General features: G+C 40.3%; 1 protein-coding gene across 2 annotated transcripts in view; it reads right to left on the bottom strand.

The window, feature by feature from the left end:
- Positions 1 to 16,598, bottom strand: part of MYO1E (myosin IE) — a 141,771-nt gene that overhangs the window by 75,105 nt on the left and 50,068 nt on the right. For both annotated transcript variants that reach the window (XM_073303726.1, XM_073303728.1), the window contains exons 2-4: positions 11,247 to 11,390; positions 7,540 to 7,629; positions 6,617 to 6,711 (exon numbers count right to left, since the gene is read on the bottom strand). In XM_073303726.1, coding sequence (XP_073159827.1) covers positions 6,617 to 6,711; positions 7,540 to 7,629; positions 11,247 to 11,390 — 329 coding nt within the window. The remainder of the gene's footprint in view (positions 1 to 6,616; positions 6,712 to 7,539; positions 7,630 to 11,246; positions 11,391 to 16,598) is intronic.

Here is a 16,598-nt window from a genome sequence, read left to right as displayed (position 1 = left end):
TGGATTTGTGCAGGAAATGGCCCACCTTGATTATCATACACATTGTGGAGAGAGTGGTCACTTTGGATAAGCTATTACCAGCAGGAAAGTGAGTTTGTGTGTGTGGTTTTTGGAGGGGGTGAGGGAGTGAGAGAACCTGGATTTGTGTAGGAAATGGCCCACCTTGATTATCATACACATTGTGGAGAGAGTGGTCACTTTGGATGGGCTATTACCAGCAGGAGAGTGAGTTTGTGTGGGCGGGGCGGAGGGTGAGAAAATCTGGATTTGTGCTGGAAATGGCCCAACTTGATGATCACTTTAAATAAGCTATTACCAGCAGGACTGTGGGGTGGGAGGAGGCATTGTTTCATGGTCTCTGTGTGTATATAATGTCTTCTGCAGTTTCCACGGTATGCATCCGATGAAGTGAGCTGTAGCTCACGAAAGCTCATGCTCAAATAAATTGGTTAGTCGCTAAGGTGCCACAAGTACTCCTTTTCTTTTTACTTAAAATCCTGTACACCAATTTCCCCATCTGCAGAATGGGAGGGATAATACTTATCTACATGATTGGGACATTGAGGAGTTTTATTAGTTAATGTACACAAAGTGCTCTTAGATCTACCAACCAAGGACACTGCAGATGTAAAATATTATTCTCTTGTGTTTGGAGAAATCTACATGTAAAGTTTCATTTCTTTAGTTTTGTTCAAACCATCCCCATCAGCTTTGCCTTACACAAATATTTCTCCCCCATTCTGCTGGTGGCTTTTGCCTCACTGTTTCTTATCATGTTGAAGATTTGTGTGTGAGTGCCTTTTCCTGAGTGGCTGCTACCAGTAAGATTCAATCACATCTCCAACGACATTCTCCACTGCAGAAGTTTTCAAAAAAATCAATTGTTTGAGGCTTGCATGGGTTTTGCAATGCAGCAGCAGGACCAGATTTTTTTAAATTGACTTTTGGACTTAACCAATTTAAGATAAAGAGTTAGTCAGATTGTTTTACTGAAAGGGGGAAGATGGAAAGAAGTCTCTATTAAAGTAAATTAATATCAGTAAAGTTGTTGTACCATCCTAAGGTCATGACAGGTAGCCTTCTTGTAAGTAAATACTACCAGATGCAGATGAAAACTAAACTGATATTAAAAACAGGAAGAGAGACTTGAATTGAGAAATTTCTTCATAGCACACTAAAACACCTCATGGAAGAAGTCGTCCGAGCTGATAAAAAAGGGGAATAAAGCTTCCACCTTTGCAGAAACATAACCCTTTAAGGATAATCTGAAGAAAATATCTATTATCTCACACAAAACAGGACATTACTAATCATAACATCCACTGCCATGATCACAAGACAATGATGCTCTAGAGGGAATTTAAAACAACATCAAAACAAGTCTACAGACAACCCTTCATAGTTCAAATCTCAGCTGAGTGAATCGTTTTTTGTTGGGTTTTTTTTGGCAGTTCTTAGGTATCCATTGAAGGGCAGCCATTTTTTTATTTGGGACAGGGGGGAGGAACAATTCAATAGGCTATTAGAGTAGGATACAGAAGCCAGATCCAATAATATACACTTAAATAAATAACCATGCATATGCCTTAGCAAAACTCAGTGAAATGAAATGAAATATCAAACCGCTGCTGGAGCCTAAACCGCTTAATGTGAATAACATTTTGGCCACTATGGCTACACAGCAAATCACTTCAAACCACACTCTCCTCCATATATGGGAACAAGTGCACAGACAGATATGCTGCCTCTTGTGAATTTCAGATGCATGCACTAGTAACTAAAATTGTCAAATACCCAAGCTCTTTAACCACTCAATTGCCATGGACAAGCGGACGTTTTTGTGACATTCTGCTCCTCCTGCCCTCTTTCCTCCAGAGAGCACTGCACAGCCCTGGGGAAAGAGGGATAGAACAATCCCTGTTTCTCCTGATCACAGGGACTCTGCAATTCTGCCCAGCACTTACGAGGGCCACACAAATGGTGCTAAGGAAGGCTCCTTGCATCCTTTCCCCTACCACCTGGACACAAACACTGTGCACCTGCATCCAGGCCAGGAAGAATCCAACCCTTGAATAGCCTCATTGTTTACATTGTCCACAACCATTCATAAAAGCTCAGTGTTCTACAGCTATAATTAGAAACATGTACAGTTTTCTTAACACACATGGTAATTATTCTACAAATAAAACAGGCTTGTCTGTCCCTTGAAAGATATATGACAAGACTCAGTATTTTCTTACTAGATGAAACTGGCTGTCTCAAAAGAGCATATATGGATAGACAGGCACTGGAAGCAGAAATGGCATCAGTGAAAGGAGAGAGAAACCCTTTTTTCAAAACAGTAAATGAACAGCTTGAGATTTTAGCTGCAGAAGGGCAGGTCCAATAAAAGATAAACAAGAGAAAACCCTTACTACCTTAGATTAATAAAAGAAAAGCAGAGCAGAACATTTCCATGGCATTCTTAATAGACTCTCACCGAAAAAAACATTTAACTTCAGTAATGTAGCAAAGACAGAAGAGCTTGATGTTTGCTATGAGGAAATCACTTTGGAATGAATTTAAAGCAGCTACTGAAAGAATAAGGAACAATAAATTGCCAGGTAAAGATCAAATTGCAAAACTGCTTAAAGCAAGTGGAAGGGGCAGTATGAAAATCCTGCTATGCCTCTTCAATTTGGTCTGCCAGAAAGAATACACCACAGAAGAAGGGAAAAGAGGGATTACAATCAAACTCCCCCAAAGAGATATCAGAGTTTTGTAACAAGTGGCATGGGATTATGCTGCTTTCAGTCCCAGGGGAAAGTCTGCTATGCCATCACCCTAAGCAGATTTAGAGACAAACAAGTTGTAGATCTTGTGTAGACCAGCTCTTCATCCTGTGTAATATTGTAGAGCAAAGCAATGAATGGTAGCCCCCAGTAGTCCTGACTTTTGTGGATTTCCAAAAGGCATTTGATAGTGTAGATACAAAATTACTGAGACAGATAATATAAAACAACAAAACCATTCAAATTCATTCAAATTATTAAAAAATTGTCTCAGAACATTCAGTGTGCAGTAAAGATAAACCAGAAGCTAATGAACTGGTTTAATGTTAACAGTAGTGTCAGGTACAGTTGCATCTTGTCCCGCATCTTGTCTGTCATTGCTATTGACTTTGTTATGTGACAGATTGTCAGTATGGAGACAGACACTGCATGAATAGACGGGGAGCCTGGAGTCTTAGACTTTGCAGTCATCGTCTGTTTTATGAATAAATCAGTTAAAGATATGCAGCAACAGACAAATGGTCTTGCAAATTCTGCCAAGCCATTAGATCTTATTATTAATAAATCAAAGATGAAAGTTATGAAAATTAATTTACCTACCAAAGATTTTATCTACTTGGAAGGTGAAGCCTTGAAAACCATTACTAAATGTACTTAGGTGGTGATTCCATATTCGATATAAAGTCCAGAACAGGTAAAGCAACCGATGTATTTCAAAAACTCTACACAGTAGGGAAGTCCAATGTGATTAACAAAACCACCAAATTAAGATCTTTAGAAACACTGTCCTAAATGTTCTCTTCTATGGAGCAGAGTCCTGGAAAATAGTAAGTCCATCCAATGCAAATTGAACAGCTTTCATTATAGGTGTCTGTAGAGAATGTTCGAAGTAAAATGGCCTGATATAATCAGTAATCAAGCCCTAGAATGGGCACAACTACCTATAACAAGTGGTACGGAAGAGGAGATGGAGCTATTTTGGATATCTTTTAAGAATGCTCACTAATAGGCTACCCACAGAAGCTTTTCTTTGGCAATGCCAGAGCAAGAGACTGGTGTGCTTTTACACCATTATAACTTCATCGACTTCAGTAGAGTCATTCCAAATTTAGACTGGTGAATGAGAGGTGGATCAGCTCTGCATCTTGTAACTATTAGGAGCTGTGATGTCATAATCAGAAGAATCTTTAAGTAATCCAAAGCAATGTACATGGAATTTGATCAAGAGCACAAAAATATAAAAATTAACTAAAACGAACGGTACAACTGGCTGAATTCTTTGATTTGACAAATCTAACAACCCAGCAGTGAACCATTCACAGTTGTCCCCAAAATCAAACACCAACATAAAAAGCATCTGGAAACTTAGTCTCCTGCTTTTCCTGTGTTTATCTCACAAAAATAATCTTAGGAAAAATAAACATGCATCAAGGAAGAGGAACATTTTGTATATAATGTCATGAAAATGATTTTCTTCTTTCATTCTTGTTATACCCTTCAAATGTATCAAGCACAACACAGGAAGAGCGTGATGAGGCTGTGCACACGTCTCAGGGAACACAAACCATACTTTATTTACAGTATGGGCCAGACTTTCAAAAGAGCTCACTACCCACAATCAGGGTCTGTCTTTTATAAAAGAACTCAGCTGTCACAATTCAGGCACCTAAATAACTGGCCAGATTTTCCAAAGACCTTGACATTCTGGGTGCTAGGCATGTTTGAAAACCTGGCCCTTATGTAGGTCAAATCCAGAATTGTTTCTCTGAACACTCAAATTGTGGGGATTCAGATAATTTGGACCTGCATATTCACAGATTCATAGATATGAACTACCCCAAGCTCTGGATTTGAAGGACCAAAGCTCAAAGCAAAACCAACCCAAATTTTACTTGTTTCCTAACACCTATGAACTCAGAAACAGAACCAAATAACTCTAGTATTGCTAAAAAGAAGGCAGAGGAGTGGAAGTCTGAGCTGATAGTATCTTTGCACATGTGTAATCAGTTACTTCCAAGAAGCTACATGCTCTTGTTTTCCAGTACTAGGAGCACCCAACACTTTTCTACTGTGGGATGTCACCCTTGGGAGCTTGGCCAGGACTATGAGTCACAGCTCAAAAAGAAATTCCACAAGTATGAAGAATTTTCACACAACTCCTCTTTGAAGGCTTTCAAGTGCAGCTCATCTGTGACACATATTAAGATGATCTCTGCTTTCACACTATGACATTTAATACGATGGCAGAAAACCTTATATGCGGAACACCTTCAAATATAAAGACTCAGATCCTGGCCCCTGTTCTGGCTCATCTGCACTACTCCAGTAACACAAAGAGGCCAAAAAGTTCCCCAGGTACCTGTAAGTTTCCTTGGTACGAGGAATCTTTGCTGACACAGCTAGCTCTTTGCCACCCCTGAAGGCCCCTGGCATAGGAGGGGTGGCCAGGGTATACAGAACTCTCTGATTATCCCCACAAGCCAGGTGGCTCTTTGGGGGCTATTACAAATTTAAATACCTTTCTGCTAATCTAAACTAAGGTGGGGACAGGCTCAGTGGAAGACTTCCTGGGCATAGCTGAGGAGTCATTCCAAATACTTTTTTGGTTCAGACCAGAAGTTATAGATGCACTGTTTCATTTAGTGATGACTTTATAACAAACTAAGTAAGGTTCAGGGCAGCTTTAAAAGGTGACACCAGAGTAACAACCTCACATACAGTAGAACCCACTAACAACGACCTCATATATAGCAAAACCCCTCTGGGAATGAAGTAGAAAGGAAGTCCTGAATACAGCTGATGGGGAAATTATGAAAAGCCAGTTTTTAAACCTCCTATCATGGTTTAATTTGTAACCATGTACCTTTCATATACATTCTCCAGAGCCACTGCATTTTTGATAAGGGGACCCTTGACATGAGTCACGCATTGAGGAGAGGAAGGGTTCTTTTTGTTAAGCTACAAGCAAAGGCAACATTATAAAACAAAAATGAGGATCCAAAAAATGTCTAGTAATATTATAAAATCCTGAAATAGTTAATTTTCAGTGACAAAAGATTTTTATTAATACTACTAATATAAATTGATGTAAGAGAAAAAGAAGCATGGTAATGCCCTCAAAGAGTTCACAAGACTCAACCTCTTTTGGATAGCTCAGTGGTTTGAGCATTGGCCTGCTAAACCCAGCGTTGTGAGTTCAATCCTTGAGGGGGCCATTTAGGGATCAGAGCAAAAATCAGGGATTGGTCCTGCTTTGAGCAGGGGGTTGGACTAGATGACCTCCTGAGGTCCCTTCCAACCCTGATATTCTATGATACTGAAAAATAAGATGTGCTGGAAGGTTGCATGTGTGCTTGAATGCAGTTGATTGCGAGTGTACTGTGCATTATAATTTTGCAGTAAGAAATGATGAGGGGGGCCTATTTGTGGGTGATTATAGTATGACTTGGGGGTGTTACCAGGTACAAGGGCAAAGACCAAGTGACTTTAACCACATGAGAAATGCAAAAATTCCTTGCTTGAGTGTCTTGCTGCTTTTCTGAAATTGAATTTTTATATATAAAACTAAGGGAAAGCATTCAGCCTGTACATTTACTGGGCATTATTAAACATAGTTATGACATCACTTGTGCCCAATTAGAAAGGTCCATAATGCTTTCAGTGTTCTAAAGTCGTTCCAAAATAAATAATACATCATCAATATTATCTGAGATCCCCCCCACAACACACACACAAATGAATAATTCTACAATATTAAGGGAATCTAGCAATAAAATGAGAGACCCTGCTTCCTTCTGAGAAAGCTTTAAACTAGCAGCTATAATAGGTGAACAGCTGTTTCTTACCTGATAATGACACACTGGTTTTCTCTGTCAATAATCATGTTCCTGTACATGTTGTCGGCTAGAGCATAGATATGTGGTGGATTTTCATACTGAGCCTATGGGAAGGGGTTGGGGAATATAATGTAAATTTCAGACAGATCATTAAATACCACAGAAAAAAATAATATAAGTATTTATCACGGAACAGTTTCTTGCTAGGACAGAAAATTCTGCATTTTAAATTGAGCCTCAGACTTCAGCAGGTACATATTAAAATCAATTTTTGTCCTGGCTGAGATATGTAAACACTCTATTTTAAAAATGTAGAATACCTAAATATATACCTGTCCAAGAGAAACTCACATAATTTATGCCCCTTTCAGAAGTGGTCTTAAGCTAACAAATAAACACTGCACAGAGCCTCAGGCTGATTGGCCATGTGAGACCACCCCCCACCCCATTCAGACTGAATAGCATACGTAGTTTTCGGTCTATGGACATGCCTGATTCCAGTGCAGCAGATTGAGTTACCTGTGCCCTCCCTCTGCCCCATACTTACAGTCCAATTTTCAAAACTGGCCTCTAATTTTGTGTGCCTCTGTGTTTTGGTGTCCAGCTTTAGAGATCTAAGGTATAGATAGCTGGTGAAAAATTCCTCTTGTATAGGGGAACTGTCTGCTGTGGGGAAACCTGATCAAACTTAAATCAATACATGAATCTGTTTTGCAAGCTTAACTCTGTCTCAGAGAATCCAGCATGTAAATGGAGGGAGAAGCAGGACCTCATTAAAATTAGATGCTGCATCCAAATTAAGTTAGTCTAGGCCAGTAAGTTCCACCACCACCAAAACCAGTCAACATATACTCATATTAGTCCAAACAAAGCGTGAAGAACCTTTACATACAATTGAATATCTGCAATATCTTATAGGAAACTTTACTTACAGCTCCCTGGTACATTTCAATTTCCTTTTCTCCAAAGTATGGCATCTGTTTGAAAGGATTCACAGAGATTAACACAGATCCAATATATGTCTGTATTCAAGAGCAGTTAAGGTTCATGACACCTCCTCAGTGGCTATAATTTCATAAAGCATTACCTTATTACTGGTGATATAATATTTTGAGCTATAAATATCTATCAATAAAACAAAGCTTTACAAAAATAATTGGGTTTTCCCATCAATGCTGTTAAATAACTATAACTTCCAACAATCCTTAACAGTAAGAATGATATTACTGAGGCTTACAAATACAAACATATCGCATATGATTCGGAAAATATTTAATTTTTTTTAATTTAATTTAATTTAATTTTTTTAGCACAACGTTAACCGTTGAGCTCAGGAGCATGTATCTGAGGACAAAAAAAAAAAAGACACTTTCAGTAAAAATACAAGAAAGGAAATTATATATTTGAACTGTTTAGCCACTTCTGGAGTGTCTTATTGACAGCTTGAGAAGGACTAGCTGTTGTGAACGTGACAAAAAGCAGCATTTTAAAGGGACTGTCTGAACTCTCAGTGGTGTAAACTTCAGTGGAGCTATCTGATGTACAGATGTTAAGCAAAAAGAAAAGGAGTACTTGTGGCACCTTAGCGACTAACCAATTTATTTGAGCATAAGCTTTTGTGAGCTACAGCTCACTTCATCGGATGCATTCAGTGGAAAATACAGTGGGGAGCTTTATATACACAGAGAACATGAAACAATGGGTGTTATCATACACACAGTAAGGAGAGTGATCACTTAAAATGAGCTAATATCAGCAGGAGAGCGGTATTTTCCACTGAATGCATCCGATGAAGTGAGCTGTAGCTCACGAAAGCTTATGCTCAGATAAATTGGTTAGTCTCTAAGGTGCCACAAGTACTCCTTTTCTTTTTGCGAATACAGACTAACCCGGCTACTACTCTGAAAGAAGTGAAGCAGCATACTCTCAGGTTGGGTCAGTTCTCTGATGAGAGACTTACTAAGGGTGCTGCAGGAAGTGGTGTTGGTGATTCAGTAGGTGACACTGTTCTAGGCAAGTTACTGTGAAAGCAGCACCCCAGAATGGTGTTGTAGGGCAGTGGCTCTCAACCTTGCCAGACTACTGTACCCCTTTCAGGAATCTGATTTGTCTTGCATAACCTCAAGTTTCACCTCACTTAAAAAATACTTGCTTATAAAATCCGCCATAAAAATACAGAAGTGTCACAGCACACTATTGTTGAAAAGTTTCTTACTTTCTCATTTTTACCATATAATTATAAAATAAATCAATTGGTATATAAATATTGTACTTACATTTCAGTGTATAGTATATACAGCAGTATAAGCAAGTCATTGCCTGTATGAAATTTTAGTTTGTATCAACTTCACTTGTGCTTTTTATGTAGCCAGTTGTAAAACCAGGCAAATATCTCGATGAGTTGATGTACCCTCTGGAAGACCTCTGTGTACCCCCAGGGGTGCATGTACCCCTGGTTGAGAACCACTTTTATAGGAGGCTACTCTGGTGTCCTGGTTAAATTCTGCTTTGGGTAATTACATTCTGCTACCTGAAATCCTCCTGCAGATTCATGGATATGGAATACCGTAAATTTCGCTAATTAGCAACCTCTCATTTGCCAGCAAAAAGTTGCTATTATCTGCAGTTGCTAATAAGCGGCAACAGCCAGGGAAGGAAGCACTGGGATGTGCCTTCCTTGGCTGCAGCCCTACTAACCTGCCTGAGAGCAGGGTAGCAGCAGGGAAGGGGGCTTCAGCCCAGATGCTGGGGCTTTCCATCGTGAGTGGGGGTGCTGGAGCCCACAAAGTTGCATACTACCTCTTCCTGCGCTCTCCAGGAGTCGGGGCTCAGCACATTCCAGCGATTCCTTCCCTGTGCACAGTCCCACAGCAGGGTGCAACCTAGAGAGTGTAGGGAGAGGTACTATACAGCTCTAGCATCTGGGCTCCAGCCCCTCTCCCTGTTACTGTGTGGCCCAGAGCCTCCCCTTGCAGCCCCACACCTTCTGCGTGGTCCATTGCAGGACTGTGGTCCGAGAAGGAAGCACTGAGATGTGCTGAGTGCTGGCCCCAGGCCGGTTTATTCGGCTGCAGCCAGAGAAGGCAAGTCTTAGCACTTTCTTCTCTAGTTGCAGCCCCAAAAACCTGCAAGGGGTGCTCAGCGCATCCAAGCGCTTCCTTTTGGGGCAGCAGCCTTGCAAACTGCCTGCAGGTGGCGCCTTTCTTCCAAAAAGAGGTGGTAATAAGCCACATGCTATTGCTAATATCCAAATCCTAGTAACAATGATGTTAAATGGGATGGGATTAGTTCCTGGCAATATATTGCCATTAACCAGAAGTTGCTAATATCAGGATTGCTATTAAGTGGAACCTATAGTACTTCACTTCCTCTCCTCAACTGTTATATAGCTGTGCTGTGCGCTCTTACATAGCTGCAGTGTTTTACTGGGGAGAATTTAATGGATAGATGAAGTAATTCCTCTGTGTGTAATTCTTCCTGTGTGTAATATATGTATAAATATATACTACGCACGCCTATATACGGTTTGTAAAACATGTTAGGATCCTTTGGAATGAAAGATGTTATCTGCTTGTAGGTGGTGACTGACACCATTTTACAGTCAGACCTAGTTCACTGGTGCTTGGATTTAGCTGTGTGTCTATGTGTAAGAGCCCAATTTAGTAAGGATTTCAGATTCTATTTAGCAATCTGGAAGTGTTCATGGGTAAACAATCTACTGTTTAAACACTTCCCTACCCCCAAATTGTAGAATTAGCATTTAGTGCCCTACATAAGAATCTATTGTTATGGAATAATAGCTACAAAATGATGTCATGTTAGCCAGCGAGGAAATAAAAGTTACTGGACATAATTTCTATATTGTGAATTTGCAGTGCTCCACTCATACATTTTTGGATTTGATTCAGAAAAGAATGACAACATCCAGGGCACCAATATGGTAAACCACGCACTCATTATGTCAGTATAAACATGAAATGATTGTTTTCTGCTCACAAACAATGTCAGCATTTAGTGGAAAGATTCAGTAACCTCTGCCCAAAGTGGCACAGACCAATGTTCATTCATAGATGGACACATTAACAACTGAAAGTTCAGGAGCTGATCTCTAGATTAAAAATAAAATAAAATAAAATAAATAAAAGCCTGCACAAACTGGAGAGGGATAAAAAAGGAATTATAGTATTTACAACAAGAATCTAAAATCTAATGTGTCTGATTTAACCATGAATTCTTCTGAAAAACACTTAGTAATACCACTTTGTTAGACAGATAATTTTAACACAAATGCCACATTTTTATAGGGAGAAAATGAAGTATCAGACATGTTTTCATCAGTGCAAAACACAGGACTAAAAACTTCGCAAGAGTAACCCAAGAGAGACGAAGCTCCAAAGGAACAAAGGTGTTTTGTGCTACTAAATGGAAGAGTACTATCTCCTGGCCGCAACTTTTTGCTCAGTGTGTAAAGCATTTTGCTTAATCCCACATGAACTTTCATATAAAATGCTCAGCATCTTTCACTGATCTGCTTTCATGGATGGACGGAACGAGATATATATAATATATATTAATTAGTCTTATACTCTATAGCAGCAAGCCCACATTGCCCGAGTAAAAACATGCCCATAAAGGATACAAAGATGAAATCGTCCATGTATCGTTTCTTTAGATTCTCCACTATGGAATCCTCTGTGATTTTGGAGAGAAGGACCATATCATCCACTCCACTGTGCTTGACATTGTGACTCTGCCAGTGATATCGGTAGTGCCCCTTGCTGCCCTGTAAAATAATTTAATATGTATGGAAGAGATACAGATTTCTCATTAGCTTTAAAAATTAAAGAGTCAGTTCATTCATATATGCTGATCCCCAAAATATTTTCTCACATTAAACAGCAACCCCCATCTCTTGCTTGGACTCAGAGACAAATAAAAAGGCATCTCTTTACACACAAATAATGTTAACTTCAAAATTTTCAGTTATTGAAAGTATCAGTCACTCATCAATCTATTTGGTTTATCAAAGAGCAGGTTCGTAGGTGATTTGATCATGGTCTACAAGAACCTACATGGGGAGAGATTTCCAAAAATACACAGCTCTTTAATTTAGAAAAGAAAGGCATAATGAGACCCAATGATTGGAAACTGAAGCTCAAAAAACCCCCAGACTATAAATAAGGTGCAAACATTTAACAATGACAATAATTAAGCATTGGAACAACTAACAAGGGATATGGTGGATTCTCTATTACTTGCAGTCTTTAAGTCAAGACTGGATATTTTTCTAAATGAATACACTATAACTCAAACAGAAGTTATTAATTTGATGCAGAAATTATTGAGTGACATTTTATGGATTATGTAATGCAGGAGGTCGGATGGTTTGATCATAATGTTCCCTTCTCACCTTAAAATCTATGAATTCTTGTATTTAGCTGACATTTACATATGAATTCTCTCAGCAGGCTACAGCATGCCAGAGGAACTACTGTACTCTATGGTTACTACTGAAGTCTCGAAATATTACAAAGCGTACCACTTTAAACTAAAGCCAGGCTCAATGGGTCGTGATCAATGGCTCCATGTCTAGTTGGCAGCCGGTATTAAACGGAGTGCTCCAGGAATCGGTCCTGGGGTCGTTTTTGTTCAATATCTTCATTAATGATCTGGAGGATGGCGTGGACTGCAAACCCTCAACAAGTCTGCAGATGACACTAAGCTGGGAGGAGTGGTAGATACGCTAGAGGGTAGGATAAGATACAGAGGGACCTAGACAAATTAGAGGATTGGGCCAAAAGAAATCTGATGAGGTTTAATAAGGACAAGTGCAGAGTCCTGCACTTAGGATGAAAGAATCCCATGCACTGCTACAGACAAGGGACCGAGTGGCTAGGCAGCAGTTCTGTAGAAAAGGACCTAGGGATTTCAGTGGACGAGAAGCTGGATATGAGTCAACAGTGTGCCCTTGTTGCCAAGAAGGTTAACGGCATTTTGGGCTGTATAAATAGGAGCATTGCCAGCAGATCCAGGGACGTAATCATTCCCTTCTATTCAGCATTGGTGAGGCCTCATCTGGAGTACTGTGTCCAGTTTTGGGCCCCACACTACAAGAAGGATGTGGAAAAATTGGGAAGAGTCCAGAGGAGGGCAACAAATATGATTAGGGGGATGGAACACATGACTTATGAGGAGAGGTTGAGGGAACTGGGATTATTTAGTCTGCAGAAGAAAAGAATGAGGGGGGATTTGATAACTGCTTTTCAGATAACTACCTGAAAGGGCAAAAAGAAAAGGAGGACTTGTGGCACCTTAGAGACTAACCAATTTATTAGAGCATAAGCTTTCGTGAGCTACAGCTCACTTCTTCAGATGCATATCGTGGAAACTGCAGCAGGCTTTATATATACACAGAGAATATGAAACAATACCTATTCCCACCCCACTGTCCTGCTGGTAATAGCTTATCTAAAGTGATTTCCAGCACAAATCCAGGTTTTCTCACCCTCCACCCCCCCACACAAATTCACTCTCCTGCTGGTGATAGCCCATCCAAAGTGATAACTCTTTACACAATGTGCATGACAATTAAGCTGGGCTATTTCCTGCATAAATCCAGGTTCTCACATCCCCCCCACCCCCATACACACACAAACTCACTCTCCTGCTGGTAATAGCTCATCCAAACTGACCACTCTTCAAGTTAAAATCCAAGTTAATCCTGAAAGGGGGTTCCAAAGAGGATGGATCTAGACTGTTCTCATTGGTAGCAGATGACAGAACGAGGAGTAATGGTCTCAAGTTGCAGTGGGGGAGGTTTAGGTTGACTATTAGGAAAAACTTTTTCACTGGGAGGGTGGTGAAGCACTGGAATGGGTTACCTAGGAAGATGGTAGAATCTCCTTCCTTAGAGGTTTTTAAGGTCAGGCTTCACAAAACCCTGGCTGGGATGATTTAGTTGTAGATTGGTCCTGCTTTGAGCATGAGGTTGGACTAGATGACCTCCTGAGGTCCCTTCCAACCCGGATATTTGATGATTCTGTGATTATTCTATTGATAATTGGAAGTGCCTCTTTACAAAATATTACTTACGATGACTTAATTGATGATTTTGTAAAGAAAAAGTGTAGGAAAAAAACTATCTGAATAAATATATTGTTTTTCAAATTGAATACGTTTCTTCAGAGGAAGTTAACTTTTATTTTTCCCTTCATGCGTCATCTATACTTTTTATTTTTACATATTTTTCACGTTAGCATAATGCAAATAAGGCTTTCATCTAGACCAGAAGTTCTCAAACTGTGGTCCAGAACTCCATTCAGGTGGACCGAGGAAAGGTTATAAAGTTTTTTTTATAAAGCGCTCTTATCCAAAGCACTTTATAATAGTTAGCTAACAGTACAAACAACATTTGGAAAGATCATTAAGTGGTCCACCGAGACCCTCAGCAGTTTTCAAGTGGTCTGTGGAAGGGGGAAAAAAAAAAGACTACAAAAACAATTGAGATGCCTCACTTTATTTTCATTTACTTCCTATTACTTATAATATAGGAGGAGGATGAAGAAAAAAAGAATGAAAAACAGTGGGGGAGATAAGAGAGAATGTTCTTTTTCTGGGCTGGGTCCCCGGGGGGGGGAGCCGCCAAAAATAAAGCTGTGCACAGGGCCCTACTAACTCTAAATCTGCCACTGGGTGGTACGTGAACCAATAAAAGTTTGGGAGCCGCTGAGTTAGCTAATCTGCCGCAAAACATAGCGAAGACAAGGCACATCAGTTTTACAGAGAGGTAAACTTGACAAGGTCAAGAACCATGATGTGGGTATGGGTATGACCTCACCTAGCTATCTTGCAGTAAACACTACAAATGCTCTGTCTTCCCTTAGGATTTTACAGTGAGATAACACTGTCAGTGAAGATAAAGCCTAAGGGCTTGACTACACTTGCAAGTTACAGCGCAATAAAGGAGCCCTGGGCGCACTAACTCACTACCAGTCCACACTGGCAAGGCACATAGAGCGCTCTGACTCCGCGGCTACATCTCTGCTGGTACTCCACCTCGGCAAGTGGAATAACATTTGCTGTGCCCCCATTGGAGCGCCACAGTGCCAGTGTGGATGAGGTGTTGCTTTACTGAGCTCTGATCAGCCTCCGGAAACGTCCCATAATCCCCTTAAGTCAAGTGGCCACTCTTGTCATTGTTGTGAAATCGGCTGCAGGAATGCGGCTGCTTCTCAGCTCCGAGAAAAAGCAAACATTTACTGAGAAGGAGGCAGGGGAGGGGAGGTCTGAACTTACAAGACAGCATGCTGACACACTCAGCACCCCAAAAACCCACTCTCTCTCCCCCCACATACACACAACACACTCCCTGCCACACTCCATCCCATCCCAGCCCCCATTTGAAAAGCACGTTGCAGTCACTTGCATGCTGGGATAACTGCCCATAATGCACCATGCCGAATGCTGCTGCAAGTGCCGCAAATGTGGCCATGCCAATGCACTGTCAGCTGTCAGTGTGGACAGACTGCAGCGCTTTCCCTACTGCACTCTACGAAGACGGGTTTAACTCACAGTGCTCTACATCTGCAAGTGTAGCCATGCCCTAAGTAGCTGTAAAAAGAGGAGCTTGGCAGATTTAAACAAACCTCAGCCGGCACTGAGTTCTCAAAAACACAGACTGAAAGAGAGCCCCAGCGTATCACACTGCCAGGGGTCCCTCAGCAACTCTGCTGATGTTCTCTAAAACCAATGCTTGGAGTAGATTTAGGCTATGTCTACACTGGCAACTGAACGACAAAACTTTTGTCTTTCAGAGGTGTTTAAAAAAAAAAAACCACCAACCCTAAAAGACAAAAATTTTGCCACCAACGAGTGCCAGTGTGAACAGTGCATTGTCGTCAGGAGTGCTCTCCTACCGACAACGCAAACGCCGCTCGTGGCGGGTAGAAGTTTTTTTGTCAGCAGGAGAGCCAACGAACGGTGGCTACACTGTGCAACTTTTAGCAATATGGCTATGGAGACACAGCTGTGTCGCTAAAAGCTGTGTAGTGTAGACATAGCCACAGGAACTAAGGCTGGGCAAGGAAACAGGAATAAAGGTGTGTAATGCATTACTGTCAGCTTTTATTTTTCATTCTGTTGCTGTTCCATGCTTATGATCAGACCCACTTTGCATTCTGACAAGAAGAATATTTGTGGGTCATATAATGACTTCCTGTGAGCTAATGTTCTGCTGTTAGAGATACCCCACTTTAGGAATGCCAATGCAATAGCAAGCATATTCAACTCAATTGTTAGATTGAAAACTGACAACACCAGCAGATATTGATCACATGATTATAGTCAGTTTTATTCTGTTATTCCTCTGTTATAAATGCTTTGAAACATTCAAAACTGTAAACAAGCTAGAAATTAAGATTAAGATGCAGTTTCCATTTTTCTGATCTCTCAAGTCTCAGCAACAGACGACAAATGTCATTCTACAGACACTTTGGACTACACTGTATCTCCCTTTTTGTAACTATCTTCTAATAGTACAAGTCAACTGTTAATTAAAACAAACAGATATGGCTATTTGAATCTTGAAGAAGACAGAAGGGTGGCAAAGATGGTAAAGCACTGAAGCCTAAGATTTTATAACTGTTGTCACTTGTGCAGCATAATTGAAATGCGGAATATATAAGATAAATTCCCTGCTTACATAATTCCACAAATTATGGGTCACAAGCACATCATTATTGTTTTCTTCAGAATGTAAGCAGATGGATCAAATGCTACAGCTGGATTTTTATTTACAGAAGTTTGGATGTCAGACTCCACCTTGTGTTACAATGGCAACTGTGTTTTTATTTCTGTCCTTATTGTGAAAAAGACCAAGAAACGACAACATCCTACGCTACAAGTATTTGATGTAGCTCTAAAAAGGTTGGGTCACGCTGTGACACACAACAGGGTTTTTCTTTAACTGAGGAAAGCAAAATATTTTGTAGTT

This window comes from Lepidochelys kempii, chromosome 10, assembly GCF_965140265.1.
Source record: "Lepidochelys kempii isolate rLepKem1 chromosome 10, rLepKem1.hap2, whole genome shotgun sequence".
In the NCBI taxonomy this organism is placed as follows: domain Eukaryota; kingdom Metazoa; phylum Chordata; order Testudines; family Cheloniidae; genus Lepidochelys; species Lepidochelys kempii.
The sequence above is the reverse complement of the archived record's forward strand: the minus strand, read 5'-3'. Positions and strand labels throughout refer to the sequence as shown.